The sequence below is a fragment of the Saccopteryx bilineata genome, chromosome 3 (genome assembly GCF_036850765.1).
Source record: "Saccopteryx bilineata isolate mSacBil1 chromosome 3, mSacBil1_pri_phased_curated, whole genome shotgun sequence".
Taxonomy (NCBI): domain Eukaryota; kingdom Metazoa; phylum Chordata; class Mammalia; order Chiroptera; family Emballonuridae; genus Saccopteryx; species Saccopteryx bilineata.
The window spans coordinates 210,033,221-210,057,951 of NC_089492.1; the positions used below are offsets into that span (position 1 = coordinate 210,033,221).

Below are 24,731 nucleotides of genomic sequence, written 5' to 3' on the forward strand. Positions count from 1 at the left end.
TGTCCACTTTTTCTCTGGTTCCTTTGATCCAATCTCTGTCCCTATTCCATTCCTCAGTTCACAGTGTTCATTGGATTCCTCAGATGAGTGAGGTCATATATTTTTCTTTCTCTGCCAGGCTTATTTCACTTAACATAATAGTTTCCAGGTCCATCCATGATGTCGCAAAAGGTAAGAGTTCCTTCTTTTCATGGCCTCATAGTATTCCATTGTGTATATGTACCACTGCTTTTTAATCCACTTGTCTACTGATGGACATTAGGGCTGTTTCCAGATCTTGGCTATTGTAAACAATGCTGCCATAAATATAAGGGTGCATTTCTTCTCTTAAATCAGTGATGTGGTGTTCTTGGGTTATATTCCTAAAAGTGGGATTGCTGGGTCAAAAGGCAGTTCCATTTTTAATTTTTTGAGTAATCTCCATACTGTTTTTCACAGTGGCTGCACCAGTCTGCAATCCCACCTGCAGTGCAGGAGGGTTCCCTTTTCTCCACATCCTCGCCAGCACTTATTCTGTGTTGTTTTGTTGATGAGCACCATTCTGACAGGTGTGAGGTGATATCTCATTGTGGTTTGAATTTGCATTTCTCTAATGATTAGTAATGGCAAACATTTTTTCATCTGCCTATTGGCCATCTGTATGTCCTCTTTAGAGAAGTGTCTATTCATTTCTTTTGCCCATTTTTTGATTGGATTGTCTATCTTCCTGGTGTTGAACTTTAAAAGTTCTTTATAAACTTTTGGTTATTAACCCCTTATCAGACGTATTGTCGAATATGTTCTCCCATTGTGTGGTTTCTCTTTTATTTTGTTCATATTGTCTTTAGCTGTACAAAATCTTTTTAGTAGGATATAGTTTAATTTGTTCATCCTGTCTCTTATTTCACTTGCCTGTGGAGTTAAATCAGCAAGTATATTGCTATGAGAGATGTCAGAGAGCTTACTTACTGCCTATGTTTTCTTCTAAGATGCTTATGGTTTCACGGCTTACATTTAAGACTTTTATCCATTTTGAGTTTATTTTTGTGAATGGTGTAAGTTGGTGGTCTAGTTTCATTTTTTTTGCAGTTAGCTGTCCACTTTTTACAACACCATTTGTTAAAGAGACTATCACTGACATCAATAGTACTTTCAAGATATCTCTAATTGCCACACATTATTTCTTACTCATGAGAAAAAGAAGAGCCAGAGGCTTAATTTATAACAGAACAAATCAGACTGCTATCAAAAAAACCATTAAACATCTTTAAACTGCTGGTGCATAAAATGCAAATAATAATACCTACATTATACGCATGCGCTAAAGAATAAGTTAAATTTGATTAACAACACATGTATAGAGTTTAGAACCACGGGGGGCACTTACATCCAGTAGGCATTTGGTGATTGTGACCCCACGCACCCAGAAAAGGCGGTGTGGACCCACACCGGGCTGCTCAGCAGGCGTCAGTGGTAAACCACTGCTGCATCTTCCTATTCTATTTTTTCTCTCCCTTTTCCATTTTACTAAAGTAAATGAAATGAAGTTGAGTGCTTTTATGCAAGTATTCAAGAAAAAATTGACCACACAACACATGCTAGTAACAATTGGCAGACAAGAATGCAAAGCTGAAAAGAAAGCAGAACTAAAAGTCATTGGAAAATCTGAATTAGGGGTCAGAAATGAACCATGAAGTTCTGTGAAACGAACAATTTGTTCATCACAAATAGGTGCTTCAAACAACCAGAGGACAGTACACATGGACGTCACCAGATGGCCAATATGAAATTAACTATGTAATTTCTATATTTCACAACTCTCCGCAATTTATTTTATGGTTGCTGTTATTACTTTGTACTCTGTACTTTCGGTTTCTAATTATTATAAATATTTTACTTCTAAACAAAGGATCCTTAGGAAATCTGGAAAGCCCTCAACATCGTCCGGGAATTAAAAGTCCAACCACCCAGTGAAAGAGAGGTAACCGAAATCACTCCAACACAAACTGAAGAGAAAAACAGGTAGGAACTCTATTTTCTCATCAAAGCAGCTTTCTCTGCACCTCTAAAGGATCTGTACTCTGGAAAATGGAGCCCAGGATAAGGTTTGGGGGGTGATTTATAAGGTCAGTTTGTTTTCTAAGAAATGGCCAGCGTGAAGACAGGTTGCAGCTGAGCCCAGCGTGTGACAGGAGGTTGGGTGAAATCCTGGCACTATCAGGTGCAGAGTATCCCTAGTGTCCCTGCTGTGCTTGTGTGGAATTAGTCACCTGCAGACATGGGGCTAAACTAAGAGTCTGAAATGCATTAATTTGGATTGTCTTTCTCTCTGCCAACATTGTCTGTATTAGCTGTGGACACAGTTAAATTACCATTGTCTTTTTACCATTGTCTTTGATGGAACTTGCTCAGTTCTGATCTGACTGTAGCTAAGACACCGAACGGGCTTCAGATGTTATTTTCCTGAGAAAGAAAGCATAGTAAATGAGATGCAGTACACAGCCACCTGGCACTGTTACAGAAAAAGAAAAACCTGAAACCTAGAGTGAAAGAAGATTCAGGAACACTCCATACTTTTTAATCATACATATGAACTTTGTTTCAAAGTAGATTTCTTTTTTTAGATGTAACCCAAGTTCTGGTTGCCAGAGAAGAAGTTTGGGGGCTGGGTGATGAAAAGGAGAAGGGATTAAGAAGTACAAATTGGCAGTTACAGAACAGTCAAAGGGTTGCTAAGTACAGCATAAGGAATACCATAATAATATTGTAATAATGTATGCTGCTATGTGGGTACTAGACCTGTAGGGTAGGGGGATCACTTCCTAAGTTATATAAATGTCTAACCACCATGTGGTACACCTGAAACTACTATAATATCGAATGTCAACTATAATTTTAAAGTTAACATTTTTAAAATATATAATAAAAAATAGCTCAGTTTTACTAGATCTAATTTTTTAATACCAACTCCCTTTTCACCCCTACAGGCAGAATTTGGTCCATCATGGCCAACATATGGCCCAAGGGCCCGATCCGGCCTGCATAATGAGTTTATGTGGCCCACGATTAAATTTTTAATATTCTCCGCTACTTTAAAATCTTAGCTAATCAGAAGTGGAAGTGTCTTTGATTATTGAAAATTGAGATATTTAAGAAGATAGTGATACACGGAAAAGAATTCCACGTTTGACTAATCTAGGGTTAACTTCCAATAATTGGTCGAGTGGATTTGTGATACTTCTTTAGTTTTTAAAAAAATTCCATTATAAAGATTTACAACTTTTATACTCATCTGTACTTGATATGAACTGTTTGACATTTAGCGACAATGTGAAACCCACATTCTTTTAGATGGAGTTTGCCAGTGTGCACCCAAGGTCAGACAATTCATTATTTTTGTGGTCAAGTGTGCTGATTCAAGTGGCAATGTAGCTTAGACAATAGCTGCAGTTGATAACTGAAAACGTGTCCAGGCTGTTTGTAAAACAAAATAATTGTTTTATTTACGATATAACCGCTTCAAGCTCATTCTATTAATTAAATATTGTTTTGATTGATTGTGATAGTTTGGATATTTAAACGGTATCTAATTATATTTTTATTAAAATAATATTGTATATTAATTTTTTCACTCACATTTATTCATAAACAAATTACATAATAAAATTTTGTTTACTTAAATGAATTGTTTTTGTATTTAACATTTTTTTAATTTTAATGTTTCATCCGGCCTATGAAAAAAATTTTCTTTCTAAATCTGGCCTGGGGGCAGAAACTGTTGCCCATGCTTGATTTGGTCCCACTGCTTTACTAAAAAATTTTCTCTTTAAAGAATTGATGTGGTATTGTTTCTTTATCTCTTCACTTTGGTATTTTAATTATGGTGTGTCTTGGTGTGAGTCTCTTTGGGTTCCTCTTTAGTGGGATTCTCTGTGCTTCTTGAACTTGTGTGACTTTTTCCTGCATCAATTTAGGGAAGTTTTCAGTTATGGTTTGATTGAGCAAGGTCTCTATCCCTTGTTCTTTCTCTTCTCCTTTAGGAACCCCTATTATGTGGATGTTATTTCTCTTCATGTTGTCACAGAGATCTTTTAGAATTTCCTCAGACTTTTTGAGCCTCTTTTCTATTTGCTGCTCTGCTTCCGTGCTTTCATTTATCTTGTCCTCTATATCACTGATTCAATCCTCAGCTTCATCCATCCTGCTTTTAATTTCTTCTAATGTGGTCTTCATTTCTTTGTCATTTCTGACTGTTTCTTTTTTATGATTTTAATGTCTTGTGTGTGTGTGTGTGTGTGGATGATGTTCTGCCCATCTAGGGCATTGCTCTGTTGCAACCAGAGCCATTCTAGCACCTGAGGCAGAGGCCATAGAGCCATCCTCAGTGCCCAGGCCAACTTTGCTGCAATGGAGCCTTGGCTGCGGGAGGGGAAGAGACAGAGAGGAAGGAGAGGGGGAGGGTGCAGAAGCAGTTGGGCACCTCTCCTGTGTGCCCTGGCCAGGAATTGAACCCGGGACTCCTGCACGCCAGGCCGATGCTCTACCACTGAGCCAACTGGTCAGGGCCTTAATGTCTTTTCTGATGCTTTCTATCTCTTATTTGGGTGCTCATTATGTCCATACATTGTTGCTCTAAGATCTTTGAGCATCCTAACAATCATTATTTTAAATTCTGCATCCAGCCCTGGCTGGTTGGCTCAGTGGTAGAGCGTTGGCCTGGCGTGCAGGAGTCCCGGGTTCGATTCTCGGCCAGGGCACACAGGAGAAGTGCCCATCTGCTTCTCCACCCCCCCTCCTTCCTCTCTGTCTCTCTCTTCCCCTCCCACAGCCAAGGCTCCATTGGAGCAGCATTTGCCCGGGCGCTGAGGATAGCTCTGTGGCCTCTGCCTCAGGTGCTAGAATGGCTCTGGTTGCAACAGAGCAATGCCCCAGATGTGCAGAGCATCGCCCCCTGGTGGGCATGCTGGGTGGATCCCGGTCGGGCGCATGCGGGAGTCTGACTGCCTCCCCGTTTCCAGCTTCAGAAAAATACAAAAAGAAAAAAAAACTAAAATTAAATTCTGCATCCACTAATTTGGTTATTTCCATCTCACTCAGTTCTTTTTCTGAGGATTTGTCTTGTTGATTCATTTGGATTGCATTTCTTTGTCTTCTAATTTTGTCTGTGTATACACTCTAACTTTGGGTGTGTTGTTTGTGTAGCTAGCTGAGTCTAGGGTGGGTATTGTCTGCCTCCAATTTTCAGGGGTTTTTTTTTTCTAGGTCTTCTTGGGTTGGCATTAGCTGTTGCTCGTAATCAGATGTGGGCTACTTCTCTGCTATCACTATTCTTTTTGCTACTTGTGTCAGCATTTTCTATGTCTTAGCTCAGTCAGATGTGAGGATCCCTTCCTTAAGCTACCATTCTAACAAGGGATGTTACATTCTGAACTGATGGTCTCCGTATCTGGCCACTGGATGTGCCTGTCCTGGACCTCCCTGGCCAGAACCTGGTGCAGATCAGTGGGGGTCACTCCCTATGACTGGCTCTTATCAATCTTGTTGGAGCTACAGGCAATCAAGATCTTGTGGATGCCTCTGCTGGGCCCAGGTGCTATTGTAAATATCAGCTGCACATCTAGGCTAGCTTTTACCTACTCTTGGTCTGGGGGAAGTTCCTTTAAAATTTCAAGTTCCCCTGAGTTCCACTTTCTGCTGCTTCTTATTGCTGGCTACTTGTTGGGCTCAGTACTGTAATTAAGTGATTAGGTACAGTATTGGATGTGGCTTGCCTCTTAGCCTCAGATGTCTTTCTATCCAGACTTTTTATTTAGTTAGTTTTCTTCTTTTTCAGCACTCAGAAGGGTATGGTTAGAGAGGTCCAGTGGGTGTGACCTCTGTGTGTTCGGATGTGTGGTCTGCCAACCGCTCCCCCCCACCCCACCGCCACTGTTTCCTCCTCAGGCATTTGGGCTCAGGCACTGCAGGTGTCAGCCTGCATCTGCGGCAGCCGCAGCTTCCATCACCCTTGGCTTGCCGGTGCATGCCCACTCAGAGCACTTCCATTGTCACTGGGGCCTCAGCCTCTGCCAGGGACCGGCCCATGCTGCAGGCAGGATTGTGCGCAAGCTCAAACCTCCTCAGCAGCTGCCCCAGCCTCTGACTACATGGGCAGGCCCGTGTGCAGCTGCTCAGATTGCCTCTGCTGTCGCCCGGACCCCTTCCACCTCCAAAAGCGGGCTTGCGCGGCGGGCAGGATTGCACAAGAGCCTGGACCTCTGCAGTGGCTGCCACGGCTCCCACCTCCACAGACAGGCCCGCATGAGCCCACTCGGACTGCCTCTGCAGTTGCCCTGGCTCACACTGCTGGCGGGCTTATGCGCTCACTCTGACCTTCATAGCGGCCACCATGGCTTCCTCCTTTACGGGCAGGCCGGTGTGCACTCACTTGAACCACCGTGGCTCCTGTAGCCGCACCCCACTGCCGCCAGCCCGCCAGCCTGCCTGCCCCAAGCACTCAGTAGCCTGGGGGGGGGGAGTGTAGCTCAGACCTCAGCACTCACTACCTGTGTCCCTAACATGCTGCCTGCCTCTAAGCACCTCTTTGTTCTGACTGGAGCAGAAGAGCCTCCAGTGGGCAGGGTAATTTCTTCTCTTTGGTGGTGTTGCTGCTCTGAGGAAAAATGTTCACTTTAGATTTGGGGAGTGATTTAACCCAGGGGTTAGGGTACCCATCTCTCAAAGTGTCTCCCCCAGTGCCTTCAAGACCACACTGTCCGCTGGCAACTCCAGTCCTCCCAGAGCTTCCCGCTCCCAGAGCCTCGGGCAGGTGGCTGTGAGTGAGGCTCTCTGTGCGATTTCTTTGATAGGGAGCCTGAGTCCGAGAATTATGTCTCCTTCTCTCAAACAGTATCTAGGCTCCTTTCTCAGCCAAATACAGTCTGTTAGCCCCTTCCAGGCTCCAGGGCTCTAGGCTGGGACTCCAGTTCTGGGGCTGAGGACCCACAACCCACAACTCACCCCACCTCGAGAGTCCTTCTGGGCCGCCGCTCGCTCCCGGGAGCGAGGCAATCCTTTCCACATCTCTGCCTTTCCTACGTGTCTCAGTGTGAGTTCTTTGGTGGTCTTGGCTATAGAATCCTCTTAGTTTAGTCCAAAGTTAGTTTTTCAAGATGACTGTTCTCAAAATTAAGTTGTAATCTACTTTAGTTCTGGGATGTGGGAGTTGGAACGTCCGCCTATTCCATGGCCATCTTCTATCTGCTTATTGCCATTCTTATTAAAATACCAGTGGAATTCTTCTCAGAATTAGAACAACTATTCTTAAAATGTATATGGAACCACAAAGGACTCTGAATAGACAAAAAGTTTTGAGACAGGACCAAGTAGGAGGTATCATGTTCCCTCATCAAAGTATACTATAAAGCTAACAAAAAATCAAAACACTATGCACTTGTATAGAAACAGATATACTGATCAATAGAATAGCATAAAGAGCCACTTCTCTGGTCAGCTAATCAATTTCAAAAGAAGTGGGACAAGAATGTACCTCAAATTTATGCTAAATTAAATCCAGTGAGATACAGAAGTGGTACTCTTATAACTATTCCTCTTACCCCTTTTTATGCTATTATTTTTACATGTGTATTACAAATTACATCTATATACATAACAACTCCAACAATACATTTTTTTAAAGACTTTATTTATTGTAGCAAGGATAAAGAAAAGGGAGAGGAGCAGGAAGCATCAACTCCCATATGTGCCTTCACCAGGCATGCCCAGGGTTTTGAACCAGGGACCTCAGCATTTCAGGTCGACACTTTATCTACTGCACCACCATAGGTTAGGCCCCTGGTCGGCAAACTGCAGCTCGTGAGCCACATGTGGCTCTTTGGCCCCTTATGTGTGGCTCTTCCTCAAAATACCACATGCAGGCACTACCTCAATAAGAAATGTACCTACCTATATAGTTTAGGTTTAAAAAATTTGCCTCTCAAAAGAAATTTCAATCATTGTGCTGTTGATATTTGGCTCTGTTAACTAATTAGTATGCCAACCACTGGTTAGGCGAACAATACATTTTGATAGTTATTAATTTATATCATTTTATTTTTTTTAAAGAAGATCAAGGAGAAATAATAAATTATAGACCTGTATTATCAAATATTAACTTTCTTATGGCCTGACCTGCGGTGGCACAGTGGGTAAAGGCATCGACCCTTGGAACACTGAGGTGGTGGGTTTGAAACCCCGGGCTTCCCTGGTCAAGACATATGGGAGTGATGCTTTCTGCTCCTTCCTCCCTTCTCTCTCTGCCTCTCTCTCTCTCTCTCTCTCTCTCTCCTTTCTCTAAAATGAATAAATAAAAATCTAAAAAAAAAATTAAAAAAAAAAACTTTCTTACATACATTTTCTGGTTCTTTTTATTCCTCTGGGTTCAAGTTAACATCAGATGTCATATCTTTATTTCAATAGGCTTTGCATCCACCTACCATCTTTATTGTTATTGTTCAATATATTATATTTATGTATATTATAGGCCCTACAATACAATTCTATGATACTATTGTATATAATTGCTTTTTAAATCAGTTAAGAGAAGAAAAGAAAAGAAATCTGCATTTATCCTATCTTTTATAATTACATAATTCCCTCACTGGTGCTCTTTGTTTTTCTATATGCATTTGTATTACTATCGGGGGTCCCTTGCTTCCTGCCTGAAAACTTCCTTTTGTACTTTTTGTAAAGTCAATCTGCTAGCAATCAAGTTTCTTCAAGTCCCCACACTCTGTTTCAAATAAAGTCAGTTCTTTTGGGGAGAGTTTCAGAGATTTCTGTGTTTATAGACTACCTCTCTCCGTGGACAAAAATCTCTGAGCCACTGCTTTCTTGAGCAGGGGTTGTGGCCTCTAGTCTTCTCCACTTGCCTCTCACAGGGAAACCCAATCCTACTAGTGAGCCAGAGTGGGGTGCTCAGGCCAGGTGATCACAGCCCGCTATGTGTGAGCTTAGTCTTCACTATGACTGGTGCTAAGTGGAGGCTGGGGCTGCCAACCTCCAATCACTCAAACCAGAATTTAGTCTCTGCAACTCAGTGTATGAGATGAGAAATATTGGTGGCCTGCTCTTCCCAGTGAGAAACCTTAACCTGCTTGAAAGATGAGGGAAGAGGGACCCTCATTTTGTTGACCATACCCACCAGGAGTAGAGCTTTCATCAAACTAAACAGTTGAAAAAACATGTGAAACCCATGTGCCCTTTCATCTGCCCAGCTCTCAGCAATTTCTTTTATGGTTGTTCTTATTGCTTTGTACTCTGCTTTCGGTTTTACATTACTCATAATTCTTAATCTCTAATTAAACAATGTTTAGGAAATCTGGAAAGCTCTGTGACATTGGATGAGTGAATTAAAAGTCAACATTCAGTAGAAGAGAAGTAACCAAAACCACTCCAACCTAACCTGAGGAGAAAAAATAAGTAAGAACTTTACATTCTCATCAAAGCAGTTTTCCCTCCACCTGAGAAATGGAGCCCAGGATAAGGTTGGGGCAGGGGAGAGAAGGGATTTATAAGGGTCAGTTTGATTTCCAAAAAACGACCAACATAAAGACAGGTTTTCAGCTGCACCGAGTGGTTGACAGGAGGTTGGGTGAAATATTGGTACTATCAGGCGGTAGGGCATCCCTAGTGTCACTGCTGTGCTTGCATGGAATTAGTCGCCAGCAGACATGGGGCTACACTAAGAGTTTAAAAGGTATTAGGACTATCTTCCTCTTTGCCAACATTGTCTGTGTTGGCTGTGGACACAAATTACCACTGTCTTTGATGGAACTTGCTCAGTTCGCATCTGACTGCAGCTAAGGCACTGAAAGAGCTACAGATACATTATTTTCCTGAGAAATAAAGCATAGTAAATGAGATGCAGTATACACAGCCCCCTGACACTGATACAGACCAAGAAAGAAAAACTCAAACCCAGAATGAAAGAAGAATATTAAGAACACACCACACTTTTTAATCATACATATGAACTTTGTTTCCAATTAAATTTGGTTTAGAAGTATCCCAGGTTCTGGTTGCCAGATGGGAAGAAGGTTGGGGAATGAATGAAAAGGAGATAGGATTAAGAAGTACAAATTGGCAGTTACAAAACAGTCACAGGGGCCCTGGGCAGATAGCTCCCTTGGTTGCAGCACAGTCCCAAAGCTCAGAGGTTGCTATTTTGATCCCTAGTCAAGGCACATATCAGAGCAGATTAATATTCCTGTCTCTCTTTCCCTTCTTCTCTTTCTAAAATCAATATATTGAAAATAATTTTATAAAACAGTCCCAGAGATATAAAGTATAGCATAGGTAATGTAGTTGATAAAAATGTAATATTATGTATGCTGCCAGGTGGATACTAGACCAATGGGGTAGGGGGGGCTCACTTCTCAAGTTATATAAATGTCTAACCACTATGGGGTACACATGAAACTAATATAATATTGAATTATATTGAAATATAATATTGAATTTCAACTGTAATTGAAAAATAAAAAATCTTAAGGAAAATAAAATAAAAATAGCCCAGGTTCTTAGTGCCAACTCCCTTCTCACCCCTACAGGCAGAATTTGGCCCCACTGCTTTACTAAAAGATTTTCTCTTTGAAGAATTGATGTGGCGCATCACTAACGCCAACATTTTGTTCACCTGACCTCTCAGTGTTCTCATGCAGTTTTATTCTTGCTTTCTGGAAACTCGGCCTCTGAATTCCTTGGCTCATCCCCTCTTTGTCTGACAGCTCTCTCTCTCTCTCCCTCTCTCTTTTTCTCTTTCCTTTCAGCTCTTCCTCCCCCTTTCTCTCTCCATCCTTCTCCCCTCGTCTACCTCCTTCTCTCCCTCCCCTCTCACCTTCCTCTCCTCTTCCTGCTTTTCCTTCTCCTCTACCGTGTGGATAAACAGAACAAAACAGAAAACCTAGAAATGTACGGATGAAAATATATTTTCATTGAACAACCCACCTTTCCAGCTCTCCTAATCTTTTAATCCACATTTCATAGTCTTTTGTTCCCTTACACATACACATATACACACAAACATGTTTTCAGCAACATTCAGTTTGGGCAGCTATGAGGCCATACCCCCACTTAACTAGAGGCAAATGTTTTGTGAAGCTAATGAAGTTGGAGAGTCGGGCCCCTTGTTTACACAGCCCGTACCAAGGCTTTGGGAGGGTCCCTACTTCTGTGTTTCATAGAGTTATGAATTTTTATAAAATTCAGAAATGTAAGTTATATTGGCTCCACTTTCAGAATGACAAATAAAGAGTTACATTTATTTACAAAAGTCTTTATTCATGATAGAATTAATGAATAAAATATCAATATTGAATTTCTTACATATAACCAGCATGTAAAATAACATCTAAACCCTATTCTATTTTACATTTACATCTAGTGTATAAATTGTAATGAGAATCCAAAAAAGAAAGTTATCCATGATACATTACAAATTTTGTTCATGACAGTGGTTAATGTTGACAAGTCACTGTGATACCAATATTTTTGAATGGATTACTTTGATTACACTTCTGTAGCTTTCTGAAATGATGCAGATCTTCCCCTCGTCTATCTCACTGTTGACACAAAACTCTTGGCCATGTTGCAGAATGTTATGATTCCAACCTCTGAATGCAAAATAACCTTGTGAAAGTTCTTGATCTACTTAGTCTGGAAATTTTAATTCATCCCATCTCCTCACTTGCAGACAAAGTGACACCCTGAACATGGCCTTAGAGAGCCACATGCCAGCCCCAGTGTGCCTCATTGAGAACACTAAAGGGCAACTGACAGTTAATGAGGAAGCTCTGAAGATCCTGTCTGCCATTAGACAGCCTGTTGTGGTGGTGGCCATCGTGGGTCTCTACCGCACGGGCAAATCCTACCTGATGAACAAGCTGGCTGGGAAGAAGGAGGGTGAGTGACACCAGCAAGCTCTGCTGAGTCCCTTCTGTCTGTCCACACTCTCAGCACTGAGGATGGTTGTTACAGTAAATATAGGAAAATAAGTTGTGGAAATACTGATGGGAAAATTTGTAAATAGTTGAAATGAATACAAAGTGAAACTAAAAATATTTATGTGTTGGGCGAACAGCCAAACAAGGAGTGCAAAGAAGTAATAAGAGTGAACCCTGGCAATAGCCAGATGTTTATGTGATTTGCAATAACCATATGGCAAGAGGTGCTACATGCAAAGGTCTTTTAGAAGGGGCTCCTGAACCACAGTAGTCAGTCAGCCATCCAAACTCCAACATTGAACGTGGACTGTCTCCACACCGCTCTGACCAAGGACAGCCAAGAGGAGCATGCTGATGGGGCCCTATTAAGCTGTACCCAGGCTGTAATAAACTGTCTGTGTGATTCTTGCAACTAACTTGTGTGTCAGTCGTGTCTTTCCTCCAGTGGCAGTTAGTCTCGATACCAATAAGTAGAATCCTCATAGCTGCCTCAAGAGTAGTCTCGAAGAGGCTGCCAGCCCTGCTGTTAAGCAGGAGTGTCCCACTTCACAGGAAAGCCGAATTGGGGACACCTGATCAATGTAGAGCTCGCACTCTATTGGGAAAATGATGATGCAAGGAGAGAAAGTTAGAGATGGGGAGTAATATTGAAATTAACTTTCAGGCTACATTTATGCTCTTATCTTTACTATGATCTGAAAGAAGTAATTCACTGTCTCCTGCCACTTTGCCTTTATTTCCCTTTTTAAAAGCATACATTTTTATTCCTTTTCTAGAACTTTATGTTTAATTTTGTTTAAAGAAATCAGCATATTGTGACTCTGGCCAGCTAGCTCAGTGGACAGAGTGTTGGCCCAGGGTGTGGAACTCCCAGGTTTGATTCCCGGTCAAGGCACACAGGAAAAGCAACTGTCTGCTTCTCTTCCCCTCCCCTCCCCCCCACAGTTTCTCTTCTGCTCCCACAGCCAGTGGCTCGATTGGTTCGAGTGTCCACCTCAGGCACTAAGGATAACTCCACTGATTGGAGAATTGGCCCTAGACAGAGGTTGCCAGGTGGATCCTGGTCGGGGTGCATATGGGAGTCTATCTCCCCTCATCTCACTTTAAAAAAAAAGAGAAATCGTCATACCGTTTTTCACAGTAATGGTGGCATTTTACATTTCTCCCAGAAATACACAGGACTCTAATTTCTCCACATTCTAACACCTGTTATTTTGGGGTTTTTTGTTGTTGTTGTTTTGTTTTTTGTATTTTTCTGAAGCTAGAAACAGGGAGAGACAGACAGACTCCCACATGCGCTCGACAGGGATCCACCCGGCATGCCCACCAGGGGGCGATGCTCTGCCCCTCCGGGGCGTCGCTCTGTTGCGACCAGAGCCACTCCAGCGCCTGGGGCAGAGGACAAGGAGCCATCCCCAGCGCCCGGGCCATCTTTTGTTCCAGTGGAGCCTCGGCTGCGGGAGGAGAAGAGAGAGACAGAGAGGAAGGAGAGGGGGAGGGGTGGAGAAGCAGATGGGCGCTTCTCCTGTGTGCCCTGGCCGGGAATCAAACCCGGGACTTCTGCACGCCAGGCTGACGCTCTACCACTGAGCCAACCGGCCAGGGCCTGTTATTTTGTTTTTTGATAGTGGTCATCCTAATCAGTGTGAAATAGTACCTCATTGTGGTTTCAATTTGTATTTCCCTGATGACTAGTGATGTTAATCATCTTTTTAATTTTTTTAATGATTGATTTTAAAGGGAGAGGAGAGAGAAACATCAACTTGTTACCTATCTATGCATTCATTGCTTGTTTCTTAAATGTGCCCTAACCATAGATCAAATGCACAACCTTGGCCTCTTAAGACAGATAATGGTCTAACCTACTGAGCGACCTGGCCAGGGTGAATCATCTTTTTATGTGTATATTGGCATTTGTATATTTTCTTTGGAGAAATGTCTATTTGAAGCCTTTGCTCATTTTTTAATTGGTTTGTTTTCTGGGGTTGCACTGTAGGACTTCTTTATATATTCTGGATATCAATCACTTAGAAGATTCCTGAATAAGAAATATTTTCCCCATCCCATAGGATACCTATTAAACTCTGTTGATCAAAAAAGTTTTAATTGTGTTCCTTTTCAATAGGTGGCAGAATTAACATACCACCCTACACTGATTTTAGCTCTCCCTCCCTTCCTGGAATCCTGAGATTAATGTGGAGGAGAGATAGATACTGAAATGATCTGTGAATGTCTTTGTATTACCTTGAAAGTTTTAATGTTTTCTGTAAATCCCCTAAACAAATGTTAATTTTGTTAATGTAATGTAAATCTTGTTCAATGTTAATCTTGTTAATGATTGAGTCATGCTGTCATAACCCCCACCTGTATGTAGTCAAAGGGCATATAACCAGCCTCTGAAATATACTCACATGCACGATTTGGGTCTGCAATTGCCCCGTGTCAGTCATATGTGGCCGGCATATTTAACAAATCTCGTCCTTCAATAAAACTCTTCAAAATTCAAAAAAAAAAAGTTTTAATTGTAAAATTCAATTTATCTATTTTACATTTGTTGCTTATGTGTTTGATGTCAAAACCAAGAAATTATTTCAAATCTAGTATTATGAAGCTTTTCCCCTATGCTTTTTTTCTAGGAGTTTTACAAGTTTAGCTTTTACATTAGCTCTTTGAAATATGTTGGTGAATTTTTGTAGGAGGAAAGCTTTCTGTCATTCACCATTGTGATCTTGGCTGAAGGTTTTCATGTATGGTTTTTATTATGTTGAGTTAGTTACCTTCTAGTCCTAGTTTGTTGATTGTTTTTATCATAAAAAAAAGGTGTTGAATATTTTCATGTAATGGATATTTAAATTTCCCTATTTCTCTGATTATAAGATTAAGATTAACACTGGTTGTGGTTTTGGTCTCTCTCCTTCCCTTGATTATGTTAACTTTTCTCTCAATTTCCAGACACATGTGCTATTAAAACTCTACTCCCTCTTATCTCCATTTCCCCTGCAGGCTTCTCTCTGGGCTCCACGGTGCAGTCTCACACCAAGAGAATCTGGATGTGGTGTGTGCCTCATCCTAAGAAGCCAAACCTCACACTAGTTTTGCTTGACACTGAGGGCCTGGGGGATATAGAGAAGGTAAGTACTGAAGATTCAATTTGGGGACAAGCCCCTCATCTCTGGATTTTCTTATTTTTATTCAAATAAGAGTTTGCACTGAACTGTAATGTTTTTTCATTTCTGTTTACATGCTTTGAGACCAAGTTTTGCAATCAAGGGTCAGGAAAATATTCACAAGTCAGAATCCTAGAAGAAGAGCATGGTGGTCAATAGATAGTTTTCTAATTTTTTTTTTTAATTTTTCTGAAGCTGGAAACAGGGAGAAACAGTCAGACAGACTCCCGCATGCGCCCGACCGGGATCCACCTGGCACGCCCACCAGGGGGCGACGCTCTGCCCCTCTGGGGCGTTGCTCTGTTGCAACCAGAGCCACTCCAGTGCCTGGGGCAGAGGCCAAGGAACCATCCCCAGTGCCCGGGCCATCTTTGCTCCAATGGAGCCTCGGCTGCTGGAGGGGAAGAGAGAGACAGAGAGGAAGGAGAGGGGGAGGGGTGGAGAAGCAGATGGGCGGGATTCGAACCCGGGATTTCTGCACGCCAGGCTGACGCTCTACCACTGAGCAAATCGGCCAGGGTTAATTTTCTAATTCTTAACAATAAGCTATAAGCCAGTTAAACCAGATGCGTAAAGGCAGTATGAACAAAATCCATGTCATGACTTTTATTATGCAGAGAAGTGCAGTTAAGGATTTATGTTCAGAAGTTCTGTACTGTTGTTTAAATTTGAACTCTGTCATTAACACAGTGGCCTTAGCAAATTATTTCACTTCTTTTAAACTCAACTTTGATTGGTAAAAGAGACGTAAACAATCAATCTGCCTCACAGCATTGTTTTGAATATTTAATAAGAATGGAAAGCGTTAGGTGCATAATAATTGCTCAGTAAAATAGCTATTAGTATTCTTACCCTTAAATAAGTCGATTTTTCTGTTAAAACATAGAAAAAATTAACTTAAAATTACATTTAAGCTTTAGAACACACACCAACCTTGACAATTTGTTTTGCAATGATCTGCCAATGAATACAAGAGGACCTAGTGAGAATCAGTGTAAACCAAAAATACTCATCAGAAAACTATTCAAAGTTCAAATCCTACTAACAATCATTTTCATTGAGATTTGGTTTTCTATTATAGGTTATTAATCTAAAGAGAAAACACCACCCAGATTAAATAAGCATCCTTTCACTACTGCTGACCTGGAAAGTGCCCTGAAAATGAAACATAATCTTGATCCAAATGTGTTCTGACTTCTAGGGTGACAATCAAAATGACTCCTGGATCTTTGCCCTGGCAATACTGCTGAGCAGCACCTTTGTGTACAATAGCGTGGGGACCATCAACCAACAGGCCATGGACCAACTGCAGTATCCTTTTTGTGGTCCAGTAGAGCATCAGAATCAGAGGGGAGAGCTGCCTGAGTATGAGTCCTGGTGAAGCAAGCACAAAAACATGAAGTATAAAAAATAATTCACCTGACCTGGGATGGCGCAGTAGATAAAGCATTGACCTAGAATGCTGAGGTCTCTGGTTCGAAATCCTGGGTTTCCCAGGTCAAAGCACATATGGGAGTTGATGCTCCTCCCCCTTCTCTCTCTCTCTTTCTCTCTCTCTCCTCTCTAAAATAAATAAATAAATCTTAAAATACTTTAAGGGCAGAAGAAGGATCTTATGTACCTATTGAAGAATTGACACTGGGATTAAAAACAAAGGTTTTGAATATGTGGGACTAATATAGGATGAGGGGCAATGTTCTTTTACACCACTTTTCCTTAGTTTATTACTCAGCTATGTGACAGAGCTGACAGATCGAATAAGAGTAACTTCTTCACCTGCTGCAAAAAAGGTTGAGGACTCAGCTGACTTTGTGAGCTTCTTTCCAGATTTTGTGTGGACGCTGAGGGATTTTTCCCTGAAATTGGAAGCAAATGGACAACCTATCTCAGCAGATGAGTACCTGCAGAATTCACTCAAATTTAGGAAAGGTAAAGGGGACTGAGAAGTGATCATTGGGAATGTCAAGACACTAGAAACTTACTTTTTTTTTTAAATTTATCTATGTAGCTTTCTTATACTTACAGTTTTCCACTTCTCAGCTGGTTATTATTAAAAATCAATGCTTGTTTACTATCTGAATTGATAGATTTGATTTTGAATTACCTTCTCCTCTGTTCTAAAAAAAAAGTTTCTTTGTCTTTCACCTTCCCCTGTGCTATGGTCAGATTAATTTTAGCTCCCTGCCTAAGGCTTGTGATGCTAAAATTAACCAAAGATTATGGAGTAGAATGGGCATTTACTTAAAAAAATAGATTAAAGCACAAACAGTGCATTAGGCAGCGGCAACATGGTGATGGAGTAGGTGAACGTACCAATTTACAACTCCCAGAATCAAAGTGGATTACAACTTAATTTTAAGAACCATCATCTGGAAAAACCAACTTTGAACTAAATTAAGAGGACTCTTCAACTAAAGAACACTGAAGAAGCCACATTGAGACTGGTAGGAAAAGCAGAATTGTGGATAGGGCTGCCCAGCTCCCCGGAGTGAACGGCAGCCTGGAGAGACTCACATGGCAGGAAGAGAGTTTAGCGGAGAGGGGAGGGACCTGGGCCCCAGGAACAAAGCCCCAGCCTGCTGCCCCAGAGCCTAGAAGAGGCATATGGACAGTATTTAGCTGCAAAAGAAGTCAGGATACTGTTTGTGAGAGACAGATTTCTCAGACCCAGGATTCTTCTTAAAGGGATGGCGCAGAAACCCTCTTTCACAACCACCCACCCGGGGCTCTGGGGAATGGGAAGAGAGGAGAGGACCGGAGTAGCAGGAAGAGAGAGTAATCTATGAAGCACAGGGAGAAACACTTTTAGGGACAGCAACCCTAACCCCTGGGCTGAGTCACTCCCCAAATCTGATGAGAATATTTCCCCTGCAACCAATAATATCAGCAAAGGGAAGGAGGACACCAGCGAAACAAGCTCTCCCGTGGCATTCAGAGCAGAGCTGCTTAGAAGGAAGGAGCTTTCAGGACTACAATATGGAGTGTTAGGGTCTGTCCTGAAGCACCCTCACCCACAATGCTGAGGGCTTGCTGGAGGGCAGGAGACAGTGGGATGTGGAAGAGTGGTTCTGTTGTTGGTGGTGGAAGCTGGGCCGGCCACCCTTGAGGCCCAGCGTGAGATCAGTCTAGCGCAGCGGGGGCGGAGGGGGTGCTGAAAGCGGTCCGTCCCAGCTGCAGGCACGCCAGCAACCCTGCCTGAGGGGGAAAGTCAGGAGCCAGGGAATAGGAAGAGATCTGCAGCTGAGCACATGCCTGCAGCCCTGCCAGGCCATGGAGCCAGGCTTGCGGCCGGACACGCGAGCTGGCTCTGACTGTGGGAATGAAAGAAGCCCAGGAACAGAGACCCACAGCTGGCAAAGGTGCTCACCCCTGACCTTGGTGCCGAGGCTTGTGGCCCATGTGTAGCATGCAACGCCACCCACGGGAGCAGAGCGAAGGCTGAGACTGGCTGATGTTTGTAGAGCCAGGCAAGTGAACACATCCCCTCCCATGGAGGAGAGGCAGAAACTGCAGTGAAGCTGCAGCAGGCCGACACCAGCAAGGTCCATACCCCAATGCCCTAGGCAGCAGTGACAGAGGGGGTGGTGGGCCTGCTGACCACATCTAGGGAACACAGAAGCAACACGCATTGGACTTCAGTGGCCAAACCCTTCTTATACACAGACAAAATGGGCAGGCAGAGAAATGCAACCCAAATGAATCAAGAGAAATCCCCAGAGAAAAACCTGAATGAGTCAGACATAACCAAATTACCAGATGCAGAGTTTAAAATAATGATTGTTAGGATGTTTAAAGAGCTTATAACAACAATAGATGTTCATTATGGACACCTAAATAAAGAGATAGCAACTATTAAAAAAGAAATTGAAATAATAAAAAAGAATCAGTCAGAAATAACAAATACAATATCAGAATTGAAGACCACAATGGAAAGAATTAAAAGCAGGATTGGGGGACCTGGCCGGTTGGCTCAGTGGTAGAGCGTCAGCCTAGCGTGCGGAGGACCCGGGTTCGATTCCCGGCCAGGGCACACAGGAGAAGCGCCCATTTGCTTCTCCACCCCTCCGCCGCGCTTTCCTCTCTGTCTCTCTCTTCCCCTCCCGCAGCCAAGGCTCCATTGGAGCAAAGATGGCCCGGGCCTGGGGATGGCTCTGTGGCCTCTGCCTAAGGCGCTAGAGTGGCTCTGGTCGCAATATGGCGACGCACAGGATGGGCAGAGCATCGCCCCCTGGTGGGCAGAGCGTGGCCCCTGGTGGGCGTGCCGGGTGGATCCCAGTCAGGCGCATGCGGGAGTCTGTCTGACTGTCTCTCCCTGTTTCCAGCTTCAGGAAAATGGAAAAAAAAAAAAAAAAAAGCAGGATTGGGGACCTGGGTTCAATTCCCGGCCAGGGCACATAGGAGAAGCACCCATTTGCTTCTCCACCCCCCCTCCTTCTTCCTCTCTGTCTCTCTCGTTTCCTCCCACAGCCAAGGCTCCATTGGAGCAAAGATGGCCTGGGTGCTGGGGATGGCTCCTTGGCCTCTGCCCCAGGCGCTAGAGTGGCTCTGGTTGCGGCAGAGCGACACCCTGGAGAGGCAGAGTGTCGCCCCTGGTGGGCATGCCAGGTGGATCCCGGTCAGGCGCATGCGGGAGTCTGTCTGTCTCTCCCCGTTTCTAGCTTCAGAAAAATACAAAAAAATAAAAAATAAAAAAAAAAAGCAGGATTGATGAAGCTGAAGATTGAATCAGAGAGTGAGAGGACAAAATAAATGAAGGCACAGAAGGAGAGCAGAAAAAAGAAAAAGGACTCAAAAAGTCTGAGGAACTCTAAGAGAGCTCTGTGACAATATGAAGAGAAATGATATCTGCATCATAGGGGTTCCTGAAGAAGAGAAAGAACAAGGGATTGAAACTTTGTTCAATCAAATCATAGCTGAAAACTTTCCTAAATTGAGGCAGCAAAAAGTCTCACATGTTCAAAAAGCACAGAGAACTCCATTAAAGAGAAACCCAAAGAAATCTACACCAAGACACATCATAATTAAAATACCAAAGCTAACTGATAAAGAGAAAATATTAAAGGCTGCTATAGAAAAAAAGGCTATCACCTACAAAGGAGAATCCATAAGGATGACATCTGACTTCTCAACAGAAACACTTGAGGCCAGAAGGGAATGGCAAGAAATATTCAAAGTAATGCAGAACAAGAACCTACAATCAAGACTACTTTATCCAGCAAGGCTATCATTTAAAATTGAAGGAAAAATAAAAAGCTTCCCAGACAAAAAAAACTCAAGGAATTCACTACAACCAAACCAATGCTGCAAGAAATGCTAAGGAGCCTGTTGTAAACAGATCAAAGGGGGAAAAGAATATAGCAAAAGAGGAATACAGCTTTAAAGAATAAAATGGCAATAAACAACTACATATCAGTAATAACCTTAAATATAAACAGAAAATTGATCCAATCAAAAGATACAGAGTAGCTGCGTGGATAAAAAAACAGGACCCTTATGTATGCTGTCTACAAGAGACACACCTCAAAACAAAAGATGCACATAGACTGAAGGTAAAAGGATGAAAAAAATTATTTCATGCAAATGAAAATGAAAAAAAAGCTGGGGTAGCAATACTTATATCAGACAAAATGGACTTTAAAACAAAAGCTATAGTAAGAATAAAGAAGGACACTACATAGTGATAAAGGGAGCAATCCAACAGGAAAATATAATCATTATAAATATCTACACACATAATATAGGAGCACCTAAATATATAAAGCAGACTTTGATGGATATAAAGGGCGAGATCAACAGTAATACTATAATAGCAGGGGATTTCAATACCCCACTAACATTACTAGATAGATCCTCAAGAAGGAAAATAGACAAAGAAATAGCAGACTTAAAGGACACACTAGATCAACTGGATTTAATAGATATCTTCAAAACCTTTCACCCTAAAGCAGCAGAATAAACATTCTTTTCAAGTGTGCATGGTACATTCTTTAAGAGAGACCACATGTTAGGGCACAAAAGCAGTCTCAACAAATTTAAGAAGATTGAAATCAAATCAAGCATTTTCTCTGATAACAATATATTGAAACTACAAATCAACCACAACAGAAAAACTGAAAAATACTCAAACACTTGGAAACAAAATAGCATGTTATTAAATAACAAATGGGCTAACAATGACTTCAAAGAAGAAATAAAGAAATTCCTAGAAACGAATGAAAATGAACATACATCAAATCAAAATTTATGGGACACAGTAAAAGCAGTACTGAGAGGGAAGTTCATACCATTACAGGCATACCTTAAGAAGCTAGAAAAAGCTCAAATAAACAACTTAACCCTGAACCTAAAAGAATTAGAAAAAGAAGGGCAAGTAAATCCCAGGGGTAGTAGAAGAAAGGAAATAATAAAGATCAGAGTGAAAATAAATAACATAGAGGCTAAAGAAACAATACAGAGAATCAATGAAACCAGGACCTGGTTCTTTGAAAAGGTAAACAAGATTGATGAATTTATAACTAGACTCACCAAGAAAAAAAGAGAGAGAACTCAAGTAAAATTATAAATGAGAGTGAAGAAATAACAACTGACACAACAGAAATACAAATATTGTAAGAAAATACTATGAAGAACTGTATGCCAAAATACTAGACAACCTAGATGAAATGGACAAATTCCTTGAAACATACAATTTTCCAAAAATCAATCTGAAAGAATCAGAAAACCTAAACAGACCGACTACAACAAATAAAATTGAAACAGTTATCAAAAAACACACAAAAAGAAAAGTTCTGGGCCTGATGGCTTCACAAGTGAACTCTACCAAATATTCAAAAAAGAACTAACTCCTATCCTTCTCAAGTTATTTCAAAAAGTTCAAGAGAAAGGAAGACTTCCAAGCTTCTTTTATGAGGCGAACATAATTCTGATTCCAAAACCAGGCAAAGACGACACAAAGAAAGAAAATTATAGGCCAATATCCCTGATGAATATAAATGCTAAAATCCTCAACAAAATATTAGCAAACCGGATCCAGCAATATATTAAAAAAAATCATACACCATAATCAGATCAAATGGGATTTATTCTGGGGAGGCAAGGCTGGTATGATATTTGCAAATCAATCAATGTGATTCATCACATAAACAAAAGGAAGGAGAAAAACCACATGATAATTTCAATAGATGCAAAAAAAGCATTTGATAAAATCTAGCACCCATTCATGATCAAAACTCTCAGCAAAGTGGGAAAACAGGGAACATACATCAACATAATAAAGGCCATCTATGAAAAACCCACAGCCGACACCATAATCAATGGGCAAAATAAAAGCAATCCCCTTAAGATGAGGAACAAGGCAGAGGAGCCTCCTTTCACAACTCTTATTTAACATAGTTCTGGAAGTCCTAGCCACAGCAATCAGACAAGAAGAAGAAATAACAGGCATCCAAATTCGAAAAGAAGAAGTAAAACTATCATTATTTGCAGGTGATATGATATTGTATATAGAAAACCCTAAAGTCTCAGTCAAAAAACTACTGGACCTGATAAAGGAATTCAGCAAGGTGGCAGGATATAAAATTAATACTCAGGGCCTGACCTGTGGTGGCACAGTGGATAAAGCATCGACCTGGAAATGCTGAGGTCACCAGTTCAAAACCCTGGGCTTGCTTGGTCAAGGCACATATGGGAGTTGATGCTTCCAGCTCCTCGCCCCCTTCTCTCTCTGTGTCTCTCCTCTCTCTCTCTCTCTCTCTCTCTCTCTTTCTCTCTCTCCCCTTCTCCTTTCTAAAATGAATAAATAAAAATAAATAAATAAAATTAATACTCAGAAACCAGAGGCATTTTTATACACCAACAAAGAACTGTCAGAAAGAAAAATTAAGGAAACAATTCCCTTCACTATTGCAACCAAAAAAAAAGTAAAGTACCTAGGAGTAAATTTCACCAAGGAGATTAAAGACTTGTACTCGGAAAATTGTAAAACATTGATTAAAAAAAAATTAAGGAAAATACAAACAAGTAGAAGCATATACTGTGTTCCTGGTTAGAAAGAATAAACATCATTAAAATGTCTATATTACCCAAAGCAATTTATAAATTCAATGCAATATTAATTAAAATACCAATGAGATACTTCAAAGATATAGAACACATACTCCAAAACCTTATATGGTACCAAAAAAGAACATGAATAGCCTCAGCAATTTTGAAAAAGAAGAATAAAGCAGGAGGTATCACTTCCTGATATCAAGTTATACTACAAGGTCATTGTACTCAAAACAGCTTGGTACTGGCATAAGAACAGGCATATATATCAATGGAACAGAACAGAGAACCCAGAAATAAACCCACAACTTTATGGACAATTGATATTTGATAAAGGAGGTAAGAGCATGCAATGGAGTAAAGACAGCCTCTTTAACAAATGGTGTTGGAAAAATTGGACATCTACTTGCAAAAAAATGAAACTAGACCACCAACTTACACCATTCACAAAAATAAAGTCAAAATGGATAAAAGACTTAATGTAAGCCGTGAAACCATAAGCATCTTAGAAGAAAACATAGGCCGTAAGCTCTCCGACATTTCTCATAGCAATATATTTACCGATTTATCTCCACAGGCAAGTGAAATAAAAGACAGGATAAACAAATGGGACTATATTAAACTAAAAAGCTTTTGCACAGCTAAAGACAATAAGATCAGAATAAAAAGACAAACTACACAATGGGAGAACACATTCTACAATACGTATGATAAGGGGTTAATAACCAAAATGTATAAAGAACTTGTAAAACTCAATACCAGAAAGACAAACAATCCAATAAAAAATGGGCAAAAGAAATGAATAGACACTTCTCCAAAGAAGACATACAGATGGCCAATAGGCATATGAAATAATGCTCAACATCACTAATCATTAGAGAAATGCAAATTAAAACCACAAGGAAATATCACCTCACACCAGTCAGAATGGCACTCATCAACAAAACAACACAGAATAAGTGCTGGCGAGGATGTGGAGAAAAGGGAACCCTCCTGCACTGCTGGTGGGAATGCAGACTGGTGCAGCCACTGTGGAAAACAGTATAGAGATTCCTCAAAAAATTAAAAGTCAAACTGCCTTTTGACCCAGCTATTCCACTTTTAGGAATATACCCCAAGAACACCATTGCACTGTTCCAAAAGGAGAAATGCACCCCCATGTTTATGGCAGCATTGTTCACAATAGCGAAGACACCCAAGTGTCTGTTAGTGGATTAAAAAGCTTTGGTACATATATACTATGGAATACTACTCAGCCATAAGAAATGATGACATCAGATCATTTATAACAACATGGATGGACCTTGATAACTTTATACTGAGTGAAATAAGTAAATCAGAAAAAAAGAAGAACTTTATGGTTCCATACATAGATGAGACTCAGAGACATGGACAAGAGTGTGGTGGTTACGGGGTCGGGGGGAGGTGGGTGGGGTAGGGGAGGGGCACAAAGAAAACCAGATAGAAGGTGATGGAAGACAATTTGACTTTGGCTGATGGGTATGCAACATAATCAAATGGCAAAATAACCGGAGATAATGGCAAAATGTTTACCTAT

General features: G+C 41.3%; 1 protein-coding gene across 1 annotated transcript in view; it reads left to right on the top strand.

The window, feature by feature from the left end:
• Positions 1–1,875: 1,875 nt before the first annotated feature.
• LOC136330982 (guanylate-binding protein 1-like) overlaps positions 1,876–24,731 on the top strand; it is a 36,100-nt gene continuing 13,244 nt past the window's right edge. Inside the window, exons 1-6 of the mRNA XM_066268716.1 lie at positions 1,876–2,001; positions 9,333–9,438; positions 11,711–11,919; positions 14,964–15,091; positions 16,329–16,438; positions 16,860–17,056. Coding sequence (XP_066124813.1) covers positions 11,730–11,919; positions 14,964–15,091; positions 16,329–16,438; positions 16,860–17,056 — 625 coding nt within the window. The 5' untranslated portion in view covers positions 1,876–2,001; positions 9,333–9,438; positions 11,711–11,729. The remainder of the gene's footprint in view (positions 2,002–9,332; positions 9,439–11,710; positions 11,920–14,963; positions 15,092–16,328; positions 16,439–16,859; positions 17,057–24,731) is intronic.